General features: G+C 39.0%; 1 protein-coding gene across 4 annotated transcripts in view; it reads left to right on the top strand.

Annotated features, from left to right (window-relative positions):
- Window positions 1–23,372, top strand: part of CSMD1 (CUB and Sushi multiple domains 1) — a 2,142,320-nt gene that overhangs the window by 1,691,073 nt on the left and 427,875 nt on the right. For 3 of the 4 annotated variants that reach the window (XM_017963591.4, XM_008979004.5, XM_035269623.3), the window contains 3 exons: window positions 527–643; window positions 2,902–3,117; window positions 10,585–10,773. In XM_017963591.4, the coding sequence (XP_017819080.4) occupies window positions 527–643; window positions 2,902–3,117; window positions 10,585–10,773 (522 nt within the window). The remainder of the gene's footprint in view (window positions 1–526; window positions 644–2,901; window positions 3,118–10,584; window positions 10,774–23,372) is intronic. The other variant, XM_035269622.3, reaches the window with a different exon arrangement.

The raw sequence follows: 23,372 nt of genomic DNA, 5'->3' as shown, positions 1-23,372 counted from the left end.
CAGAGCTAGTGAGTAGCTGAGCCAGCCTTTGACCTCGTAACTCTCTGACGTCAGAGTTGAGGGCTTAAGCTCCCATATTCTGCTGACACCCTAATCGTTGCTACTTTCCCATTGAAATGATTATGTGTAACTTTATTTTCCTTTCTTTCAAAATGAATGTCTGAAATGAGTGTTTGAACATGGCGTGGTTTGTTGAGGGGTTTGAAGAAGGATCAGCAGCTCTCGGGAGTGCAAACCTGCACCATTTTTACAGTTCTGCCGGCTTGTTACTGCAGGTTCCACTTCTCCTGCTGTGCCTTTTTCTGTGTTAGGTTTTCAAGGTTTTGTAGTGGTGAGAATGCCTGCATATATACCGGCATATTATATTTGCAAGTAAAATAAAGCTCAGGTGTTGCTTGTTTTTTTCTTGGATATGACATTAGATCTTTCAATCCTTGTGAAAATTCCCCGCCATTTAACCAGTATTTGGTTCTGGCTCTCATTGTGAAACCTTAGTGTTAAAATCATCTCTCTTTGTTATTTAAAGCCCTGTGTGGAGGCTACATCCATGGGAAGAGCGGAACAGTCCTTTCTCCTGGATTTCCAGATTTTTATCCAAACTCTCTCAACTGCACGTGGACCATTGAAGTATCTCATGGAAAAGGTAAGAACCTGCCGTAGATCTCAAACACACAGATGAATAAATGAGACAGAAACATGAGAACAAAGCAAAAAACATACTTCAGTATTAAAAAGTGAGACAGCTACTTTTCTCATGCATAGTTCAAAATTTTAACTTATTATTTAATAAGATTTTGGAAGACAAATGTTCTTTCAGCTGCACAGTACAACCTGATTCCTCGTTTTGCTGTCCATTTATCAGATAACCTGAAAGTATACTTGTGAATATAAGCTTGAAAGTAGGTCTCGTGGTAAGGAATACAGGCATCTATTAAATAAAATGTGACTGTTGATTAAATAAAGAGAAATAAGCAATTGTCTAACTTCTAATTTCCATGATAAATCTTAGACAATTTTTGTGCTTTCTTTCTGTTTTATGTTTTCCCGGTATTGTCTCACATAATAATTTATCTTCATACAATCTAGGGATGTCTCATAGAATAAATATTTTTATCGTCATTTTATAGATAAATATAGTGAAGACCAGGACTTTTTGCATTTTGTGCAGGAAATGTAGATTATAAACACTGGGTTTAGGATTATAACCTCAATCTTTTTTCTTTGACTAAACTTGTCATTTTTTAAGCATCTGTTTGGGGTTGGATGCAGCGGCTTATCCCTGTAATTCCAGCACTTTGGGAGGACGAGGCAGGCATAACTCCTGAGGTCAGGAGTTCCAGACCAGACTGGCCAATATGGTGAAACCCTGTCTCTACTAAAAATAGACAAAATTTGCCAGGCATTGTGGCACATGCCTGTTAATTCCAGCTACTCTGGGGACTGAGGCAGGAGAATCGCTTGAACCCAGGAGGTGGAAGTTGCAGTTAGCTGAGATTGCGTCACTGCACTCAGCCTGGGAGACAGAGTGAGCCTCTGTCTCAAAAAATAAAATAAAAAAGAGTCTGTTTGGCATTTCGATCACATAAGTATTACGTAGACTTTGTCTTTTCACATATATTAAATGGACCTATTTTATTATGTATATATATTGTGCGGCACTGTGCAACCATGAAGGACCTGACAGAAGAGCTTGCCCTGAAATTAAGCATAAAGAAGACACAGATTATGAGTGACCAAAGTTTTGTCATCATAAAAATACACATTTATTAGAAATTATCTATTCACAGTTAATTTTATTAATTTCGCTATAGGAATCCAGAAATAAGACTTTTTGGTTCTGGTTCTATAAGTGCCTTGGGGGTGTCTGAAATTACATTTTCAAGGAAGATTTTCCTCAGTTATGCTGACTTCCAACTAAGACTTTTTTTTTTTTTTTTGGTGGGGGGGACACTGTCTTGCCCTGTCGCCCATGATTGATTGTGATGGCGTGATCTTGGCTCACTGCCTCCTCTGCCTCCCAAGTTCAAACGATTCTCTTGCCTCAGCCTCCAGTGTAGCTGGGATTACAGGCACCCGCCATTTTTCTATTTTTAGTAGAGACAGGGTTTCACCGTGTTTGTCAGGCTGGTCACAAACTCCTGACCTCGTGATCCATCTATCTTGGCCTCTGAAAGTGCTGGGATTCCAGGTGTGAGCCACTGTTCCTGCCCCAACTAAGATTTTCTGAAGGATACTTGTTTAGTGTAAATCAAAAAATTGTCTGGTCTTTTGTCCCTCTGGGATAAATACTGTCCCTAAGGATCTACTGACAATTTTTGAATGGAACCCATTATAAACATTTTGACCTATTTTTTTAAAATATTTGAATCTACATCTGTATATGTATCTATAGCTACATCTATAATCTCCATATGTACCTCAATATTCATATCCACATCATATCTTCATATTTACATCATATCTCTACTTATATGCACCTACGCATTTATTTTCATTGTTTATCCCCTCTGCTTTCTTTTATTTCTAAAGCCATCCTCTTTCTACCCATTTTCCTCTTCAACTTCAAAGTTAGATTTACATATTAAGATAATATGTTAATATTTAGATTCAATACTTTGATGTGTCTAAGTCCAGAAAAAATTTTTCAGCAATTGTTACTTCTAACCTGTCTCTTTTTCTCTCTCTCCTCCACATCTCTCTCTGTCTCTCCTCTCTCTATCATCTGTGTCTTTGTGTCTCCTACTCTCTGGATTCTGTCTCCCCCTCTCTTTTTCTATCTCTTCTTCTCTATTTCTGTCATGTCTGTGTCTGTGTCTCTCTCTGCATCTCTCTCTCTGTCCCTGCCTCTCCCATGTCTCTCTCTCTCTCTCTCTCTCTCTCTCCCCCCTCTTCCATTCTCAGGAGTTCAGATGATCTTTCACACTTTTCACCTTGAGAGTTCCCATGACTATTTACTGATCACAGAAGATGGGAGTTTTTTGGAGCCAGTCGCCAGGCTCACCGGGTCGGTGTTGCCTCATACGATCAAGGCAGGCTTGTTTGGCAACTTCACCGCCCAGCTTCGGTTTATATCAGACTTCTCCATTTCCTATGAGGGCTTCAATATCACATTTTCAGGTATGTTGGTCTTGTTTGCGCTTTGTCTCCTGTGGCAACAATACTGCCATTTCTCTTAGTGAGAATATAAGAGTGTGAGTGTGTAATGTGTACATCACTGCGTTTGTGCATGTGTGACTACAGGCATGTATCCAACCAGTGGGGTGCAGGAAGCTGAGCCTCCACGAGGCAGGGTGCCAACACAGTTATATGGCATCCAGAAAATGCTGCTTTGTGTTCTGCAGTTTGTGCTTGCTCATCTTTGAAAAGTCTGTAAATGTCACTACCTTCTGCAAAGCACTTCCTACTCGATTATCTTCACCAGTTCTAGAAAATCTCAGAGGAAAGTTGTCTCACTGGGAGGTGTCCTCAGGGTCAGTTGTCACCCAATTGCAATGATTTCTGCCCTCTAGTAGGTGCCAATATTTGCATTGATAGCCACCTCTAGGATGAAGGAAGCATGTGAATATGCACAGTCGAGGATGAGCTTGTAGTTTCATATATTCACACAGTGACAAAAGTACTCTAAGTTAGGTCACATCTTTATTTTTAATGATAATATATAGGTCATATCTGCATAAGGTCATGTTACAGCAGAAATTATTTGTATGGCTTAGATTGTTTAATTTGTATATTTCTATGACACAGATGCTAATTATTTTGACAGATAAGAAAAAATTACCCCCACTTAAAAACTGGCCAAATATGTGAGAGAGAAAGTTGGTCACATAAAAAAATGATGCTCAGTCACACTCAGAACCTCTGCAATATCCTCATTACCAACATACCCCCACCCTCCACCAACAGAAAGGGCCCTGCTTCTCCACAGCTGTCCATGGATGGAAGCAACACATGGACTTGCATTTGCGCACATGATGCTTTGGACAAAGAGTGTTTTCATTCCTTACTCCTCATAGCCCAGATCCAGTGTAATTTTCATAAGGTGGTCCCTGGTATGACAGTCATATGTGATTTCTTCTACTTTTGAGATCCCATAAATTCCTTAATAACTTTTGATGTCACTTATGAGATTATATGTTGCAGTATTTGAGTATTTATTTATCTTCTCTCCCAAACTGAAAGTAAGAATCTTGGTAGAAAGTTGGCTTGTCCCACGTTCATATAAACAGCTCTACTGCTGTACTTACTCATAAGTAAGATGAGTTACTCATAAGTAAACTGTTTTCGACTGTGTGAGGGTTGACGCCCCTAACCAGTGTATTATTCAGGGTCACCTGTTCTTGGGGTGTATTGAATAACACACAGGTTTTGGCGTCAACCCCTGTGCAGTGGAAAATCTGAGTATAACTTTCGAGGCCCCAAAACTTAACTACTAATAGCCTATTGTTGACCAGAAGCCATACAAGGACGGAAACAGTTAACACATAAATAAACCAGTATCTACATTTGTTTTGTGCTTTCATGATATACCTAACATTTTACTAATTGTTAAAATATTTCTTGATGACATAGTTCACCTGCATGTGTTTTTAGGTTACCGCAAATCTCCAGACAATTGCCAATGTATTTATCGAAAACAATTTATGTATAAATGGACTCAAGTAATTCAAACACACATTTTTCAAGAGTCAACTGTAATAAGAACTTCTTAATTACTACTGTGTGATGATTAACATTATGTAGAATAAAATATTGTCTTCAAGGAAAATATTTCTTGGGGATTTTAAGATGCTCTGAACTATTTTATGCTTTGTCTAATTCTACCTAGTTGTGATTTATCTTAATCTGACTTTGTTGATTTTTCTTGGTATTTCACTGCTCGAGTGAAGCTTTCAGGACTGTCACAGACCACTTGATTTCTTGGAAATTTAGTGTAATCAGCAGTAATCAAGAAACTTGCCACTTTATATATCAAAGACTTCAATTTCCCCAACACTAATTCCTCAATCCCTCTCTCTGTTCATTCTCCCCTGGTGTATCTCAATTAGTATCACTATGAGAATATCACTACCCTCTGTTTTTACTTTCATCATGATCCAAAATGAATTTAAATAGACTTCTCCAAAGAAAGAAAGTGGCAGTGAGGCGAGTCTGTTGTTCACTTCTGCAGGTGTTTCCCTGGAGTCCATGCAAATTCTTTTCATTTTACTGCATCAGTTTCTTATTCCGATGCCCTCAGCACAGGGCTGACAATAAGTCTTTTGATAACTCCCGTCTTAGTCTGTTTGTGCCGCTTGCCATAACAGAATACTTGAGACTAGGTAATTTATAAATAATAGCAATTTTTTTTCTCAGTCCTGAGGCTGGAAATTCAGGCTGGAAACAAGATCAAGGTGCTTGTGTCTGGGGTGAGCCTTCTTGCTGTGTGTCATCACATGGTAGAGGGTATAGTTTCAAAAGAGGAGGATCGCCATATTCTCCTGTGGTAGAAGACCGGAAGTCCTTTTATAATGATTTTAATCCATTAGTGAGGGTGAATCCCTCCTGACCTAAACAGGCTCCCCCAAAAGGGGATCAAATTTCCAGCACATGGATTTTGTGTAACACACTCAGACCATACATATAACCAAAAGTCAGAATGTAACTATACAGCTCACACTCTCATTATAAACTACTTACACAGACAAGCAAGCCAGCAACAACGAAATACTCTTTCATGGGTGTAACAGTCTGTAAACATTTAGAACAATTCAACATAACCAATAGAAAATAATACATAACACTTGCAGAAGAAATCAGTTTCATCTAGACAGTTGCACACAAGCAGAAAGTCTTTTTAAAAACAGAAGACAACAGCTTTTGTAATCAAAAAGTTGACTTTAAAGTAAACAAGTTCTCTAGCTACGTTAGAGGAGTAATTTCATTTGGAACAATTTTCGCTTTAAAACTGGCTGCAAATGATTGCCAGTGACATGGAGTTTATTTTCTAAGTATACAAATAAGTAGCATCTTTATTATACAAATGAAGTATTTACTCATCCAGAGACTTTTTTTCTTATCATGAATGACATGAATATGCTTTTATGTCTGCCTTCTTTCCTGTCAGTTGAGTTTATTTCTGCCTTTCTCGGAAGGCTTTATTAAAGCGATATTTCCTGATTGTGTTTCCTAGTCGGTATTTCTGCGGATGGTAATGGTAATATTGTAGAAAAAGAGCTACATGTTCCTGTATGCTTAGATAAATCTGTGCACTCCATGTTCTACATAACGCCATCTACTTCTAACAGTGTACACTGGGCCTTCCACACTTCCTTCCCCTCCTACAATGTGTCTAACTTCTTGAATGCTAACTTCTAGTGAATTAGCATCATTTCTCAGTCATTCTCTTTAAAAGGTTACAACTTGGACAACTTTGTGCCTTTACATACGTGGTTTCCTCTTCATGAAAATGCCTTTTCTGCATCTTTTACGAGGCAAAACTCCTCCTGTGTAGGTTAGAGGGTGTCTCTGACATGCAGCCTTTCTTCTTTTTTCTAAGCAGGATTCTTTTTTCTATATGACATAGGAGAAAAACGTTTTATAACAGCATTTTTATGCTGGTATAACCAAAGTTAGTTATTTCCCAAAATTGCTTTTCTGTGTTTGTCTCCTTCGATGGTACCATGAATTTTCAAATGAAGGTACTGTTTTTGTTGTTGAGTTGTGAGTACCTGAGATGGAGGAGAGTGTATTTATTCTTTAATTGCCGAGGCAGGTCTCCAACAGCTTGAAACTTGATTGTGAAGCAGAGAATGGGCAGGCCGGCTACTTTGGCTGGGCTCTCAGAAAAATGACTTGCAACAGGAGGACTGGGCCATGAAGTTAGGATAAAGAAGAAGGGCACTGCAGCCAGGCCCCTGAAACTGAGGGGAAAGTGGAAGGACATAAAGTTAGTTGTGGAGGCAGACAGCATAAGTGACTTGGATGTCAGTTGTGAATGTTGCATGAAGCCATTGGGTGCATTCGAAGAGCTTGACATGATCTGATCTTTTTCAATGTTTACTTAAAGGATAATGTATGACTCTCAACAAGAACAAGTTATATAATGATCCCAGAAGGAGATGCCAGATGGAAGCTCAGACTACAGGAAGGATGCTTGGGTAGAGCTGACTTGATTGGCAGGAAGCGAAGGTGTGGTATAAAATAGAGTGGGTCAAGGTTTTCACCCTGCGTGAATGAGGATGCTGTGTTTTACATGAAAAACACTGGGAGTAAAGCAGTTTGGGAAAGAAAATACAGACTTTTTTTCTTGGGGATATTGAGGGATGTATTCAAGAGTGATTGATGAGAGTGTTCAGTTCACATAATAGTATCATATTAAAGAAAAAGAAATACTGGAAAGTCATCAGAATACAGCATTAATTTCAATGTATGGAACAGCAGAAGACATGAATCAGCCAACTGAGAAGTTGGGGTCAGCGAGTTAGAAGGAAAGTGGCATCCCACAAGCAAAGAAAGGAAGCCCTTTTAAGGAAGAAGAGAGCGTTCAGCTGTTTAAAACCTGCTTAGTAAGATGGGGACTAGGAATTGACCATTGGTTTTGTATCTGGAGGTCACAGTGGCTTTGGTAAGATCTATTTGAGTGGAAGGCTATGAAGGAAACCTGAATAGATGAGATGAAGGAGCCTTGGAAGGGAAGATGGGAAAACGGAAGGTCCACCCAACACTTTGAAAAGTCTGTGCTAATGATGACCAGAGAGGTGGTGTGGTGGCTGGGGTGACTGTGAAGTCCAGAGGTTGGTTTCGTTTGTTTGTTTTATTGGTTGGTTTGGTTGTTCACCTCATTCTTAAGATCGACCCTGTAACACAGATTTTTATCTCGATGGAAATAAGTCAGGAGAATTGATGAAGGAAAAGAAAAAGCATAAACTCTGAGAACAAAATCTTAGAGTTGGTGAGAAGATGGAATTCTGAGGGGAATACACTTTTCTTGTGTTAGATGAAGATTGAAGTGTACACAGTGCAAATATACTTTGCATAATAATAATTATGTGACAGTAAATATAAGAGAATACTTATAAAGCCTGATCGAGATGGATACAACTAATACACACCCTCTAACCTCATGGTATCGTTTCGGGCCTTCTGTCTTTGTAAGCGCCTTTCAAAAGAAATTGTATAAACTGTGGAGTAAAAATATACACAAAGCAAAGAACCACAAGATCTTGGTGTTTCTTTGTATAAGATAATAGGTGTAGCATATACTAATACCAAATTATTATTCTATTTGGTGAGAGTTTTCAGTTTTTTTAAAGAAATGACAAGAAATGTATGGTTTGAATTGAGTGCACACGGTGTATCCTTAGACAGAAGGAGAATGATAACAGCAAGATGTGAGATAACATTCTCTGGATTGTGACATCTTTATTTTAGTATTTTCTAAAAACTAAAGGAACATATGATAGGTTGTCAATTAATGTTTGTTGAGTTCAATTAAATGACATTGTTTACATTATTTTCTTTCTGAGTCATAGTTTACATAAGTCAAATTAATAAGCATATCTCAAGGTTATAAAAATTAATTTGAACATATTAGAGACTCAGAGTTGACTGCTTATCTAACTTCAGAGCAAAACAGAGGTAATTCAGAAAGTATGCACCTCAGAGGTTTACTAGTAAGCTAAGTGAGGTGAAGGAAGTCTTTAAGTACAGAGTTCCATAATGAAGTTTTTATAAAAGTGTGTGTAAGAAATATCAATGACTAAGTCAGCAGATAAAAACTAAAGAAAAGAAGCATCAGATTTAAGGAGTATTGAGAGAAAAAAGATGAGTTTGACTTCATATGTTCAGTGAGAATATTGAACCTAAAATTCAGGAGAACTCTAAAGATGGTGTTGAAAAAAAAGTAGAATAAATTTTTTTTGAAAGATTAGCATAGTTTTCTAAATGTTTCTTCCCCATGGTAAACTAAAAGTGATCTCCGATGTCCAGATTATTTGCAGTAATGTGCGTCTTTTAGTTGAATACCTTTCAGTATTCTCTCTAGGCTCTTCTTACCATTCCAATGCCTAAGGGTATTTCTCTAGTTGGCTGGCTGACTGTTTGATACTATTTGACTTAACGGGACATTCCAGACTGGGGAGACTGCAAGGAGGAGGAAACCATACAAATAGGCACTGGTCCACACTTTCTTACTTCCCACTGAAGAAACGTGGCCTTGATAATGGACCAAGAAGCCAGTGATAGCCAGAGCTCAATTCCATGTATATACTACAGAGAGCAGAAAGAGTTGGCTATAAAGAGTATGGCAAATACAGAAGTGAGCTATCAGTGCTGATGTTCTGAATACTTACTCCTAAAATGCTTAAAATGTCAGACATTTCTTTTTAAATGTATATTTAGCACTTTCCTCTTGAATGGTTTATAGTAATTTCTAGTACAAAATCTTGTCTACTACATTTCAATCTGGCATGGTTTGCAGATTGAAAATAAACAGAGGAAAAGTCCACTGTTTCTCACTGAGGTGTATTCTTGAAGTGAAATTGGCTTCGATAAGCTTTCCACAAACACAGCCTTGTGCCTTTGCTTTTATGTTATGCTTCATGCCTTGGTCATCAAAAAGCACCCTTGGGAAGGATATAGTAACTGATTCGAGCAATTAGAAATATCAGTAAAATAATTTCACACTCAGACTGACAGATTTGAAGTGAATCATCTCATTTTAATATGGCATTTGTCTATTTGTTTCTAGTTACATAATTATTGTACACATTTATAGGGTACATGTGATATTTTGATACATGAGTAGATTATGTGACAAACATGTCAAGACATTCCAGATACCCATCACTTCAAACATTTATTATTTCTTTCTTTTTTTTTTTTTTTATTTAGACAGAGTTTCACTCTTGTTACCCAGGCTAGAGTGCAATGGCGCGATCTTGGCTCACTGCAACCTCCGCCTCCTGGGTTCAGGCAGTTCTCCTGCCTCAGTCTCCCAAGTAGCTGAGATTATAGGCACGTGCCACCATGCCCAGCTAATTTTTTTTTGTATTTTTAGTAGAGACAGGGTTTCACCATGTTGACCAGGATGGTCTCAATCTGTTGACCTCGTGATCCACCCGTCTCGGCCTCCCAAAGTGCTGGGATTACAGGCTTGAGCCACTGCGCCTGGCCAACATTTATTATTTCTTTGTGTTGGGCACAGTTCGTATTTTGCCTTCGAGCTGTTTGGAAATGTACACTATATTATTGCTCACTATGGTCACCATACTCTGCTATCAAATATTAGAAGATTTTTCTTCTAACTGTATCCTTATATCCATTGACTAGCATCACTTCATCCTTCCCTCCATACACCCCCTTCCTGGCCTCTAGTAACTATCATTCTTATATGTCAATTCTTAAAAAAAAATACTAAATCCCATGTCATTTGTTACAGACAGTTCGTAGTAAAAGAAAAAAAATGCATATAACAGTTATAAAGTGTTTGTGTAAAATATATGTGTAGGTGTATTTTTTAGTCATAGCATCTTTTTATTCTTGCTATGTAATCTTTATGTATTTACCCAAATCCTCACTCATTTACTCTGTCTGTGCGTGCCTCAGAATATGACCTGGAACCGTGTGATGATCCTGGAGTCCCTGCCTTCAGCCGAAGAATTGGTTTTCACTTTGGTGTGGGAGACTCTCTGACATTTTCGTGCTTCCCAGGATATCGCTTAGAAGGTGCAACCAAGCTTACCTGCCTGGGTGGGGGCCGCCGTGTGTGGAGTGCACCTCTGCCAAGGTGTGTGGGTAGGTGGTCACACGCTTTCATTTCATTCATCCATGGGGGCAGGGCATAGCCCGGGCAAGAAGCCCAGGGTGGTCGGGTGGGGTCGGGGGTGTTGACAAGGAAGGAGAGGGTGAGAGTGTGGGCCCCACACCTGAAGTCAGGGGAGAAGGAAGCTGCTTAACTACTCCTGGCTTGAATTATGTTATCTATAATGTAAGTCCCTTTCAGCTCTGATATTTTATGATTGAAGAATAGTGAAACCAAAGCATGTGTCAAGCATATTGATGAAGGGAAAAAATATATTGTAGAGAGAGAAAACCTGGAATAAAAGAAAAAAGCGAAAGATAGAAGCCAAGCTAGAATGTCACAACCACTGACAATTATATTGATTGAAAGCAGCAAGTGTCCTTGGTATAGCGATGGTGACAGTTCTGTTTTTGTTGTCAGTTGTACACTTTGACTGGATGATGGTTGCACACTCCTGCTCAGTGAGCATGATGGGCATTTGAATGCTGAGTTTGCTTTTCCAGTGCAGTGTGTTCTGGAGGAATCCAAGAGATAATTCCAAAGAGTAACGTGAATTTTTATTTCGGTACTTTGAAATGAGGTACTAGGGTTACATGCAGGAATTGGCTTGCTGATCCAGGGGGTAACGTTTATTGGCCATCCGGGAACTGTGCTACTCTGAGAAGTTTAGCAAAGGAGAATCATGACTGCTGTCATAGCTCAGATAGCCTGTGTTGGCCACACAGCCAGAGCTCTCGTAGTCAGCCATCCAGACTAGGCCTCGTTCCTGCCATCCAGCCATGTTGCTCAGCAGATGCCGTCTTACAGATTGTTCCTTCAAGTTACAAAACCTGACTAATGTCATTGTGAAGAAAACAGGGAGGTAAGAGAATGACCATGCCTTGACACTGAGCCTTCTGAGTCCATGGAGAGTCCAGAATACGAACCACACTAATTTAACCAGTTAACGAACCGGAGGCAGGTGGGGAGGTCTGAAAACAAAATTCAATAATCCCTATAATCACTTAGTGTAACTTGTTTTATTTTACTGTGGTTCAGAATCTCTTTAGTTTTTGGTGTTGCTTAGGAATATCATGTACCTCAAGCGATAGAGCTGTCATTTTGGATTTTAGTGAGCCAGAGATACATAGCCAGAATTTCATTAATTAAAAAAAACAAATAAACATGAATCAAATCATCTCTGTCTCTATCCAAAACATGTGTCTATACATTTTTACAATATGTTTTTCTCCTTAAAAAAAAATAGTGGTTCTTACTTTTTATGGTTATAATATTTGCTTGAGAATAGAATGCAAATTTTGACTATTATCTCTAGAAAACAAGATATGGTATTTTGCAGATGATCTTAGTAGTTCCCAGAGTTGGCTAGAGTCTATTCTAGAGACTCCTAATTGAAATCATTTGAAATCTGAACAAACCCCCAATTCAGTGAAATCAAAGTGGTATCTAGATGTGTAACAGTAAGTAGTCTACTAATTATAATAAAAAGACCCATTAAATGTTCTTCTATTTCATCTAGGTTCACCATCTTAAAGCTGTTTTCCTTGTCATTTAGATTTTTACTCTGTGGTCTAAAATATGAAATAATCAGTAACTAGAGTTGGAAGAATAGTTAATATTTACTAAGCACTTTATGGTAGACCAGGCACTGTGCGGGCTCCTTCCATGACATCTCTATGAAGTAAACGCTATGATTGACAGTTCCCTTTTATAGATGGAAATATTAAGGCAAAAAGACTCTACGAATTTTGCCCAGAGACACCGAGCTAGGAAGACTCGAACCCAGGGAGCATGAAACTCAGCCTTTAACCACAGCACTGGACAGGGAAACAGAGGGCCCAGGGCAGGCCTTTTTTGTATTTAGCTTTTTGCATTTTGCCTACAGTTTCGTGATTTTTCTTCCAGCCCTTCTGGTGCATTTGGGTGCTGTCTTCATTTCTTTCTCTCTCATTCCCCACACCTGCTTACCTCCGAGTTCTGAAGGATTCTGCCCACTGCCAAGCTCTCAGGTCAGGATACTCCTTCTTGCCCTCCCAGCCCCAGCTCCCTCCAGGAACCCCCTTCCATCTGATGGTTCCCTAGACTCCCCAGATCCCACCAGCCCCAGGGGCTACAGCTCCCAGAATGCTCTCTCCACAGTGAAAACCCCACCAATTTTTCCCACTGCAACAGCCTGGTCATTGCTTCCCCTGCTATTCAGATCACTCTTCCTCCACACTGTCCTGGCTCAGAGTTCCTCGTTCACTGGCTCTCCAAAGTGGACTCAGTGCTCAGCCAGCATCCTCGTGGTGACAGATGGAGCCCTCTCAGGCCCCCGGAGCACCAGTGCTCTTTCTATAAGGTTGGTGCAAAAGTCATTGCAGTATTTGCCAATTTGCCATTAGGTTTTCTTTTGTTGTTGTTTATTTCATTTTGTTTTGTTTTTTTTTTTTAAGATGGAATGTCACTCAGTCACCCAGGCTGGAGTTCAGTGGTGTGATCTTGGCTCACTGCAACCTCCGCCTCCTGGGTTCAAGTAATTCTCCCACCTCAGCCTCCCAAGTCGCTGGGATTACAGGTACCTGCCACTATGCCCAGCTAATTTTTGTGTGTGTGTATTTTTAGTAGAGACGGGGTTTCACCATGTTGGCCAGGCTGGTCTCGAACTCCTAACCTCAGGTGATGTGCCCACCTCTACCTCCCAAAGTGATGGGATTACAGGCACTAGTTGTGTCTAATTTAATCTGCAGGCTGCTCCCTCCTTTAGATCAACCACCCTGCTCTCCTCTCCGGTGGCTCTCTGTTTCCAGCTCCCCTGTAGTGTTCCCTTTCTCTACCCGCTTGCTCCCAGGCTGTAGGGCGAGCCTGCCTCCCTGGCAGGTGTTGGACTCACTCCAGTTGACTTCATCTCTTTGTCTCCCTCCTCAGACTGACAGCCCCTTTACAGCGGGTGCCTCCTCCCTAAGATCTAGTTCTGTGTATCCAAAAAAGGAAAAATTACTTTCCTCGGAAGCTTCTCTTTTGATCTCAAAAATTTGATTCATCCATACTTCATGTTCCTTTCTCTAAAATTATAGAAATAAAAATGATTTGCCTGTGGCAGAAAGAGGCAAATCCACACCAAAGGTTGCAGGTTTCACATGAGGAATGTCGGCTGAGTCAGAAGCATGCTGTCTTAGCCTCCCTAATAAATGTCTGACCTTACATGGAATTTCTATTGAGCATCTGAGCTGAGAACTGTTTTCCTCTTTATCAAGTCATTCTTAAATGAAAGAGATGGAGCCTTTTTTATTTGTGTTTCTTCAACCTGATTATGGATTTAGGATGATAGAAATAATATCATATATACCTTGGGTATGCAACCTCATTAGAAATGCTCAAACCTTCTCTGCTGGCACCTACTGTTCATCTGTATTATACATATATTATTTAGGAAAAATTTCACTTAGAAGTTAGAGAAAAGTTACCTACATTGGCTTTAGTCAAAATGAAAGTTTATTAGTCAGATGATATAAAGTCCATACATAGGGAGAGCCTCAAGTGAAGTTTGATCGAGGGTTCAGCCTTGTCATCAAGAACCTGAGGTCTCAGCATCTCTCAGTTTTGCCAACCTAAATAAAGCACTGGGTGGCTTCCTGATCTCATACTATCACATACAGTGCTGTAGCCCCACATCCTGCCGCCCCATGGAAACAGCTGTGCCAAGATTGCTTATGTATAAGTCCTGGGCTTCCTGTCTTGAGCCCACGTGAAGTCCCATGGCTGTTCCTGAGCAGTCACTGTGGCCAGGGCAGCCGTGATGGTCTTAGTACCTTCACAATTGCATCTGCAAATAACAAGTGAATATTTTGTGATGTTTTGGATATTTTGTAGCATTTCATTCAAAAGAGCAGGAGCAGAGTTAGAGAGCAGATATGATGGAGATAAATGTTTGCTACAGTTCTGTAACCTAATATTGCATCTATGACATTTCAGAATTACCTGATCAAAAGCTTCTCAGACAGGGCATTAAAGTCACGTAAACATCAGCACAAACCCTAAATGCCTATCTAGTGAGAGAAGTTTTTTTTTAAATGCATGAAAGTGAGATATATCCTCTTATTGATTAACTGTATTAACTCTATTTGCTTGACAAAGTAGAAAGTCACTGGGTGAAATGAAAAAAGAAAAAACAACACTCTTAGCCTCAATTGTTTAATGGATTACAAGTTATTTCCAGCAGGCATAGTAAAACAAAATATCTTGCCTGTATTTTAATTTAATTTATATTTAGTTTAACACTAAATGATACATATATAATTATATATAATAATTACACACACACACACACACATATAATTTCTCTGTAGTTCTTTAATTTGGGGTTTAAAAGCTTGAAACAATGCTCTAAACTAAAATGTTAGCTTCTATTGCTTCTTAAGAGCTAATCCAATAATGACATTAAATTGTAAAAATAAAGGTTTAAAAGATAATGGGTGAAAAATAGTACCATTTTGTGAAATTCTTAGATATTCTTTGTGAGTAAATATGGGATTGCATGGGGTTTTTATAGACTTATGGGAAAGGTTTACTTTGAACTTGGTTTAAAGGAGAAAGGTAGTTTTTTGTGCCTCTGTTTCTTAGTTGAGCTGTTTTCTATTTCTGTGCTTTTTAAATAAAGCTTCTAAAACACAGATACCTGCATATTAATAGTTTTCCCAATTTCACAATGCCCACAAAAGCCCCACAGCAATTTCCTAGTTTTACTAACCACAGCCATACACCTCGACTTCCAGCTATTATGTTAAGAAACATCTGGCGGGTGGATCATGAGGTCAAGAGATCGAGACCATCCTGGTCAACATGGTGAAACCCCGTCTGTACTAAAAATACAAAAAATTAGCTGGGCATGGTGACACATGCCTGTAATCCCAGCTACTCAGGAGGCTGAGGCAGGAGAATTGCCTGAACCCAGGAGGTGGAGGTTGTGGTGAGCCGAGATCGCGCCATTGCACTCCAGCCTGGGTAACAAGAGCGAAACTCCGTCTCAAAAAAAAAAAAAAAAAAACTCTGTTAACTGGAGGAATTGTGTAGGCTCAACATTATTTAGGTGGACCGTTGTTTCAGCTCTAGAATTTGAATTAAACTATATTGAATAGGCAGATTGAGAGGTTGTATATTTTACCAACTTTTTTATAATCGAAGTTATTTAATATCTCCAATAAAGTGACCATCCCTAATATTGCATATGTATTAATTTATACAGACCATTTGGTTACGGCTGTGAACTGGGGCTTCCTAGCCTCCACGTCTGTCTGTTGATGAGGCCACCTTGTCTGTGGTGCTTCCTTACAGCAGGCCAAGCCGACTGAGACAGCAAGTTTCACAGGTGGATGCCTTTGTACAGAAGAATTGACTGAGAAATCAGTTAACTCCTTTCTTCTCTGTTAATTTAATTTTAGTTTCCTTCCATTGCAAAAGTCTAAACGACAATTCAATTTTAATTACCATTTCAGTAGCTTTTTTATAAAGCAGAAAGTGATTTGTATTATGAAACATTGTATTCATTCATCTTAAATGGGCTATTGAAAACACTTTTTAAAAAATGAAACATTTAATTGCTCTGCTAATGGCGATTTTCAATGAATGTTTTAAATCAAGCTCAAATAATTTTTGAAATTTTGGTCACTTAAATATTGTGATTTTCTGAGCACTTGCTGTTTATTGAATGCCAATGTCTTATTAAATTATGCTCTGTGGATACTGTCCCAGGGTCTGCAGCACCTCTCTCAGGTTCTTTGAAACATTTCCATTCTTTCATTTGAATATCATGTTGTATCCGTTTTTGTATACTAGGAGTCCACCTGCACAGCTGTGGAAATAAGGAAAAGGAAGCATTTTGCGATACCTGAGCTATTTGGTGGTATCTTAGAGAAGCAGGGGCAGTGTTAGAGAGCACATAGGAATGGAGATAACAAGCCTTCACAAGAATTCTTCTAATTTATTTTGGAAAAAAAGTCAGAAGACATGCCTCCAAAAAGTATACCAATGTTTCTTGGAAGGTCATTTTGTAAAATAGTAGCCTATCCTGTTCAGAAAGTTGCCTCTCCAGCAGTATCACTTTCCTATCCTTGGAAATCACAAGGCTATTGAAATCATAAGCAAGTAGCCCTTATGGATTATTTATTATCTACAAATAGAAGTAATTACCAGTATTGTGTATTAGCAAACATGGGACACTTACTGTACCTTCTGATAAGATTGTCTGGGGTTCAGATCGTAGTCCGCCACTCGCATCTGTGTGATCTTGAGCATGCTAATTAGTGTTATTGTGCCTCAGTTTTCTCATCTGTAAAATGGGTTTAGTTTTCGTGTATACCCCATGGAATTGTATTTATTTAATGTTGTAATTTTTTTTTTCTTTTTGAGACAGAGTTTCTTTCTTGTTGCCCAGGCTAGAGTGCAATGGCACAATCTTGGCTCACTGCAATCTCAGCCTCCTGGTTCAAGCAATTCTCCTGCCTCAGTCTCCCAATTAGTTAGGACAATAGGTGCATGCTACCACACCTGTCTAATTTTTGTATTTTCAGTAGAGATGGGGTTTTACTATGTTGGCCAGGATGAAACTCCTGACCTCAGATGATCTGTCCTCAACCTCCCAAAGTGCTGGAATTACAGGTGTGAGTCACCATTCCCTGCCAACAATGTAATGTTAATAAGAATATGCACTGTGTACGTGACGTATAGACTAAAATAAAAATTACATGAATTGCTGTACCCCCCAAGCGCGGTATTACTACAACTTATTTTTCCTACGATTGCTTCTTTGAACCTTCAAAGACACTCCTCTGGTATTGAAATTTTAGAATTTGTGTTACAAGTCAATCTTCACAATATCTACACTTTCTGTGTTTTTGGTTAGAGTCTTTAAGATTATTCAGCTGTTTTCTTTTGGTGCCTTTCTCTTTTCCAAACATCCTTTTATCAGGACACATCCATGCTCCAAGCTGTTTTAGGGACCTCCTGCCATGGTTCAAGGAAGCCCACACATTCCCTCCAACCTGGTTCAGGCCATGTTTGCAGTCCCATCTCCCATAGTTCCTACACATGAACTCTGCTTCAGTCATGTCGATAGAGCCATTAAAACATCCTATTTCTTGCCAGGCGCTTGGCTCGTGCCTGTCATCCCAGCGCTTTGGGAGGCCGAGGTGGGTGGATCATGAGGTCGGGAGATCAAGATCATCCTGGCCAACATGGTGAAACCCCATCTCTACTAAAATACAAAAAAATTAGCCTGGCATGGTGGTGCACACCTGTAGTCCCAGCTACTTGGGAGGCTGAGGCAGGGTTATCACTCGAACCCAGGAGGTGGAGGTTGCAGTGAGCAGAGATTGTGCCACTGCACTCCAGCCTGGCGACAGAGTGAGACTCTGTCAAAAAAAAAAAAAAGTCCTATTTGTCTCGCACCTGAGACTGTGCCCAGGTCCTGGCATTCCTTCCTCACCCTCGTTTCTCAGGAGGCCTTTGGAGATGCCAACACTGCTACAGTGTCAAACGCAGTCACAGAGCACTAGGCCCTCCAGGTACAAAGGCTAAGCAGGTTTAAAATGACGTATTTTCTTACTGACTTTCACTTAAAATCAGAAGAAAAGGGTGACGAAAGCAACAACAAAGCTATCCTGTGTTGAATAGGATAGTCTTAAACACAAATAATGGCCCAAAACAGAGAAAATATGTAAAAGTCCTAATTATACTTTTCAAGTGTGATTGTGTATTAATCATCTTTAGAACCTTTGAGGAATATAGACACTGAAATATAAATTAAATAGCGAGTGCACATTGTATGTATATTATACATGTATATATTATATAAAATATGTTTAATACATATTAAATATAAATTTGATTACTTCTATATATATTCATATATAATTTAATGTGTATGTATTAAAATAATTTTTCTATTTAGCAAGCCAAGTTCGTATACTTTCTTTTTCTTTCTTTCTTTTTTTTTGAGACAGAGTCTCACTCTGACACCCAGGCTGGACTACAGTGCCATGATCTCGGCTTACTGTAACCTCCACTTCCCAGTTTAAGCGATTCTCCTACCTCAGCCTCCCAAGTAGCTGGGCTTATAGTTGTGCTCCACCACGCCTGGCTGATTTTTGTATTTTTAGTAGAGACAGGGTTTCACCATGTTGGCCGGGCTGGTCTTGATCAGCTGCACTCAGCTGATGCACCCACATCAGCCTCCCAAGGTGCTAAGATTACAGGCATGAGTTGGCAGACCTGCACAGCAATTTCATACGCTTGGGGAAAATGCCACGTGAAAGACTGTCTTTTGAATTCCGTGCCGCATTACCCTAGAGTGATGAAATTCTGGCTTTGTACATTTAAGTGTTTGCTCATGTATATTCAGGGTCAGTTATAGCTATATATTGAATAAATGAGCAGCTATTGCATATGTACTTAGAAATCTTAAATTCATCTCAGGTTGTAAGAAATACTTATTAAGATACTACTAGAAGATTTTACTTTCAAACTGCAAATATAGAGTGGGATTTGGGAAGTGCTACAAGGCTGGTGAGTTGTTTTTCCCTTAATTTTTTCTAAAAGGTAAAGCAACAGCATTGTCTGTCTATTCAGGATCATCAGTTACCATGGGATGGTTAATTTTGCACAGATGTTATTATGTCGTGAGGACTTGACTTTAGTTACTACCATTTATTATATATGTCCTTTAAAAAAATCTGGAGTCTAATACAAACATATGTAAAATTATTTATTTTGGTTTAAATTTTTTTCTCCACATGGATGCACATGCTGAATTTTTCTTTTTTCTCCCATCTTTTTTTATGTATTATGAGAAATGATTGTATAGTTAATGTCCTAAATACTGATGTAACAAATATCAGCTGTAATTAATTTGGGACCTGTTTAGAATAAGTCCTTAAAAACACACTTTCTTCTTGAACATTTAAACTTGTATTACTCCAGTTTCGTTATTGTTAATAATGAACAGTAGTGTGAATTATTAATTTTAAAGTGCATATAAATGTTATTTTACGATATTTTTAAAAAGTGCTATTGCTTTTATGAGCACTTAACAGTTTATATCACATCAATAATTAATCCATACTAGTTGGGTGGCCTTGGGAAAGACACTGGTTTGTAAACTATTCTATGCTTCAGTTTTCTCATCTGTAAATGAGGTTTATTGTCCTGTCGCAGGGTTACTGTAGATATTATAACACAGACATACATAAGCAGGGTGGTGTGAGACCAAAGAAAGTGCATTCAGCCATAACTAGAACCAAGGAAGAAAACCTGCCCACAGCAAACACAGATCCCCCTAGGAGGTGTAGAGAGAAGTCCCAGCTCCCCATGAGAAAGCCCTTCCTGTTCAGAGATACTGGGATTGGCTCGTTCACAGAGGAAACTAGACTTGGTCTGCTTGGTTTTGCTTTTGTCATGGAATGCCTCCTTAAAGACACACTGGGACATCTTGGAGGAAATTCTCATTTTCTAGTAACTCTAGAGAGGGACAAAGCTGTCATCCCTCCTTTTGGGGTCAAGATATGTGGACTTGCCACCATATTCAATCAGTTATCCATCTCCCACAACCCTCCCTGCAGCCTCTTGGCCTCCTTTCGTCAGGTAAGAAGAACAGCATCATCTCCTGGTGCCCAGTGGGTGACCAGAGGTCACGCCCCTCATTATCCCTTCCAGCTTCAGCCCACTGGTAAGAATATGTGGCCCACAACTGCATGCCCTTCACAGGACTCCAATGCACTAACTGCAGAAATGCACTTGATATATTCAAATGTATGGTAAACCACAACACACATAATTTCAGCTACCACAGCAGTAAAAGAAGGTTCCTCTGATAGTTTTCCTCAGACTGAAAAAAATTCATTTGCCACTATGGCAGTATATCTTCTATTGCATTCATTGTGTTTAAACTTATAAACCTAACAAAGGGTTTAATTTTGAATGGTTTCCTTTGTTGATTTTTGTTAAGTTCCATTTTAAATATTCCCTAATATTTGTGATGAGGCTTCATTTTCTGGTTGTGAGCAGTCAGTGACTTTCTTTTATTCTCTTTAAGGACAGCACGTTTTATAACTGGAAACCCCAACTATTCCCTCCATGGGGCAGCCACAGGAGGACGCACGACTTGGCTGTTTTAACTTTATTTTCATTTATTTTGTCTTTCATGTGAAAAACACTGTTTCTTCAGAAAGGAAAAAACAGAAATAAAAGAGCATCCAATAAAGACACGCAGGATCCATACATTATTACTTTTTCCAAGGAGATTACTTATCTGAATAGCATGTTGTCGAGTTTAAGATGTAAAGCCATTTTTCTTCAGCCCTACACTGTCTGCAGATCATCAAATTGCTAACAGAGAAGGAGCACTGTTCAGACACCAGCAAGGCGTGGGCTGGAGTAGGGATGGCCAGATATGGAGCGTGAGAAACACATCACTTGCTTTTCTCTCCATGTTTTATATATTTAAAATATATATGTGTATATATACTGCTCTTTTAAAATGATTATATACACACACACACACACACACACACACACCCCTATTCATGAGGGGGTGTGTGTGTGTGTGTGTATAAAATATGTATCTATTTCCCTTTTGAAATGATTTTTTATACATACACATATATATAAATGGGGTGTATATGTATGTGATTTATATATATGACATCTATACATATATATACATTATATGTATATATGATTTATATATAATATGTAAATCATATATAATGTGTATATATATGATATATATAATATGTAAATCATATATACATACACACACACACACCCCCAATTCATGGGTGTGTGTGTGTGTGTGTGTATGTGTATATATATATATATATCCTATATTTACATTTTAAAAGGATTTTTAAAGTATACAAATACATAACTATAATTATATAATTATATTACTATAATTTCTTAAAATGATCATAAATTATCACAAATTCTCAGTGGCATCTTTGAGTCACCAGCTGCTTGCACTTCTCCCTCAGCACTTGCACCCCAAGACCCCCATTCGAAGCCTGCCTTTATGCATTTATTTAAGGAGATAAGGGAGAAGTGAACCCAGGTTGTTCAGTGTTTTCCTCTGACTTTCTCCCTACACCCTTCCACATGGAGACATTCTGAGATGCATTGTACACAAATCACTTGGAGGCAATCAAGGCTCTCTAGCAACTTCCTGCTGGCAAGTGGATTAGGGTATCATGGCCAGTGATGTAGCTGATTGTGTTCATTGTCAAAAAGGGAGGAGGGGTATGAGAGAATCAGCATCTTTGCAGTGGGCATGCAGAAGTCATCTGCAAAATTCTGCGATACCTTGAGCAACCCGCTGGAAAAGGAACATTGTGCATCCTCCTCCTCCACTCTCAGTACGTACATAGCATTTAGCTGATGCTCAGTTTCCAACCCGACAGTTATACTTCATATGAGTAGGCTTCTGTGGGATGTTTACATCAGCGTGCTGGGCACATAGAGTAGTCGGTAAAATCATTGGTACAGACTCCTGTGGAGCTCTCTTGGGCATACACAAACCTCTTTGTGTGTGTGTGTGTGTGTGTCTATATGTATGCACTCGCCTGTGCAGACACTTTATTATTTTGCGATCATGTTGGACTCAGAATTTTGGAGCTTTTAAAGTACACTTAAGAGTTATTTAGGATTTTTTTTTTAAAAAAAGATGATATTCCCTTTCTGAGCACTTAACGGTTTATATTACATCAATAATGAATCTGTACCAGTCGTGTGATCTTGGGAAAAAACATTTTGATCTAAACTGTTTTCACAGTGAAACAGGTGCTGAAAGGTTAAGTGACTTTTTCCAAGTTGACAGAAAGTAGAGAGTTGTATGTATTTTCACTTTGACCTTTTTAAGAGGAATTTTGTTTGATATAAATTTAGATCTAGAAGTCAACTACCCTTTTCCTTCACTGGGAAAAGGGGGAAAGCATATATTTACTGCCATTGAATGTTCCTCCATCCTAAGACAATGCTAAGGTGTTCAGGGCTGTGACATCCTGAAGATGACTCAATGGTTTGGTCTATCATTAGATTCCCCTTTGAATGCAGCCCAGTTGACACGAGATTTCAATGCAGGAAAACTGCAGAGGAACAATGGTAGAACGGGCGCATGGGAAATGGTAGAACGGGCGCATGGGAAATGGTAGAATGGGCGCGTGGGAAATGGTAGAATGGGCGCGAGGGAATTGGTGGGGACATTTCATGAGGCAGGAACAGGGTGTTGGGAGAGGAGCTGTGACAACCCAATGACACAGCCAGCTAGTCATGGTGCTGGAGCACATCTTTTTTTATTCTAGAACTCTCTGTACGATAGCATGCTGCTTCCACATAGTCAGAGGTCATTCTGTTACAATAAATAAGACAGTCTTGAAAATGAGCTAAGCAAGGTGTCTTTTTTGCCCAGTTGGTAAAGCAATGAAAAAAATCACTGATCTATTTTAAAATAATATATTATTAACAGACATACATTGATAGAAGAGGAGGCTATCATAATTTTGAAGTTTTTGATCTGATAAAAACAGTAATTCCACTTTTGAATCCTCTTTCTTTAATGTCCTAT

The sequence above is a fragment of the Callithrix jacchus genome, chromosome 13 (genome assembly GCF_049354715.1).
Source record: "Callithrix jacchus isolate 240 chromosome 13, calJac240_pri, whole genome shotgun sequence".
In the NCBI taxonomy this organism is placed as follows: domain Eukaryota; kingdom Metazoa; phylum Chordata; class Mammalia; order Primates; family Cebidae; genus Callithrix; species Callithrix jacchus.
The sequence above is the reverse complement of the archived record's forward strand: the minus strand, read 5'-3'. Positions and strand labels throughout refer to the sequence as shown.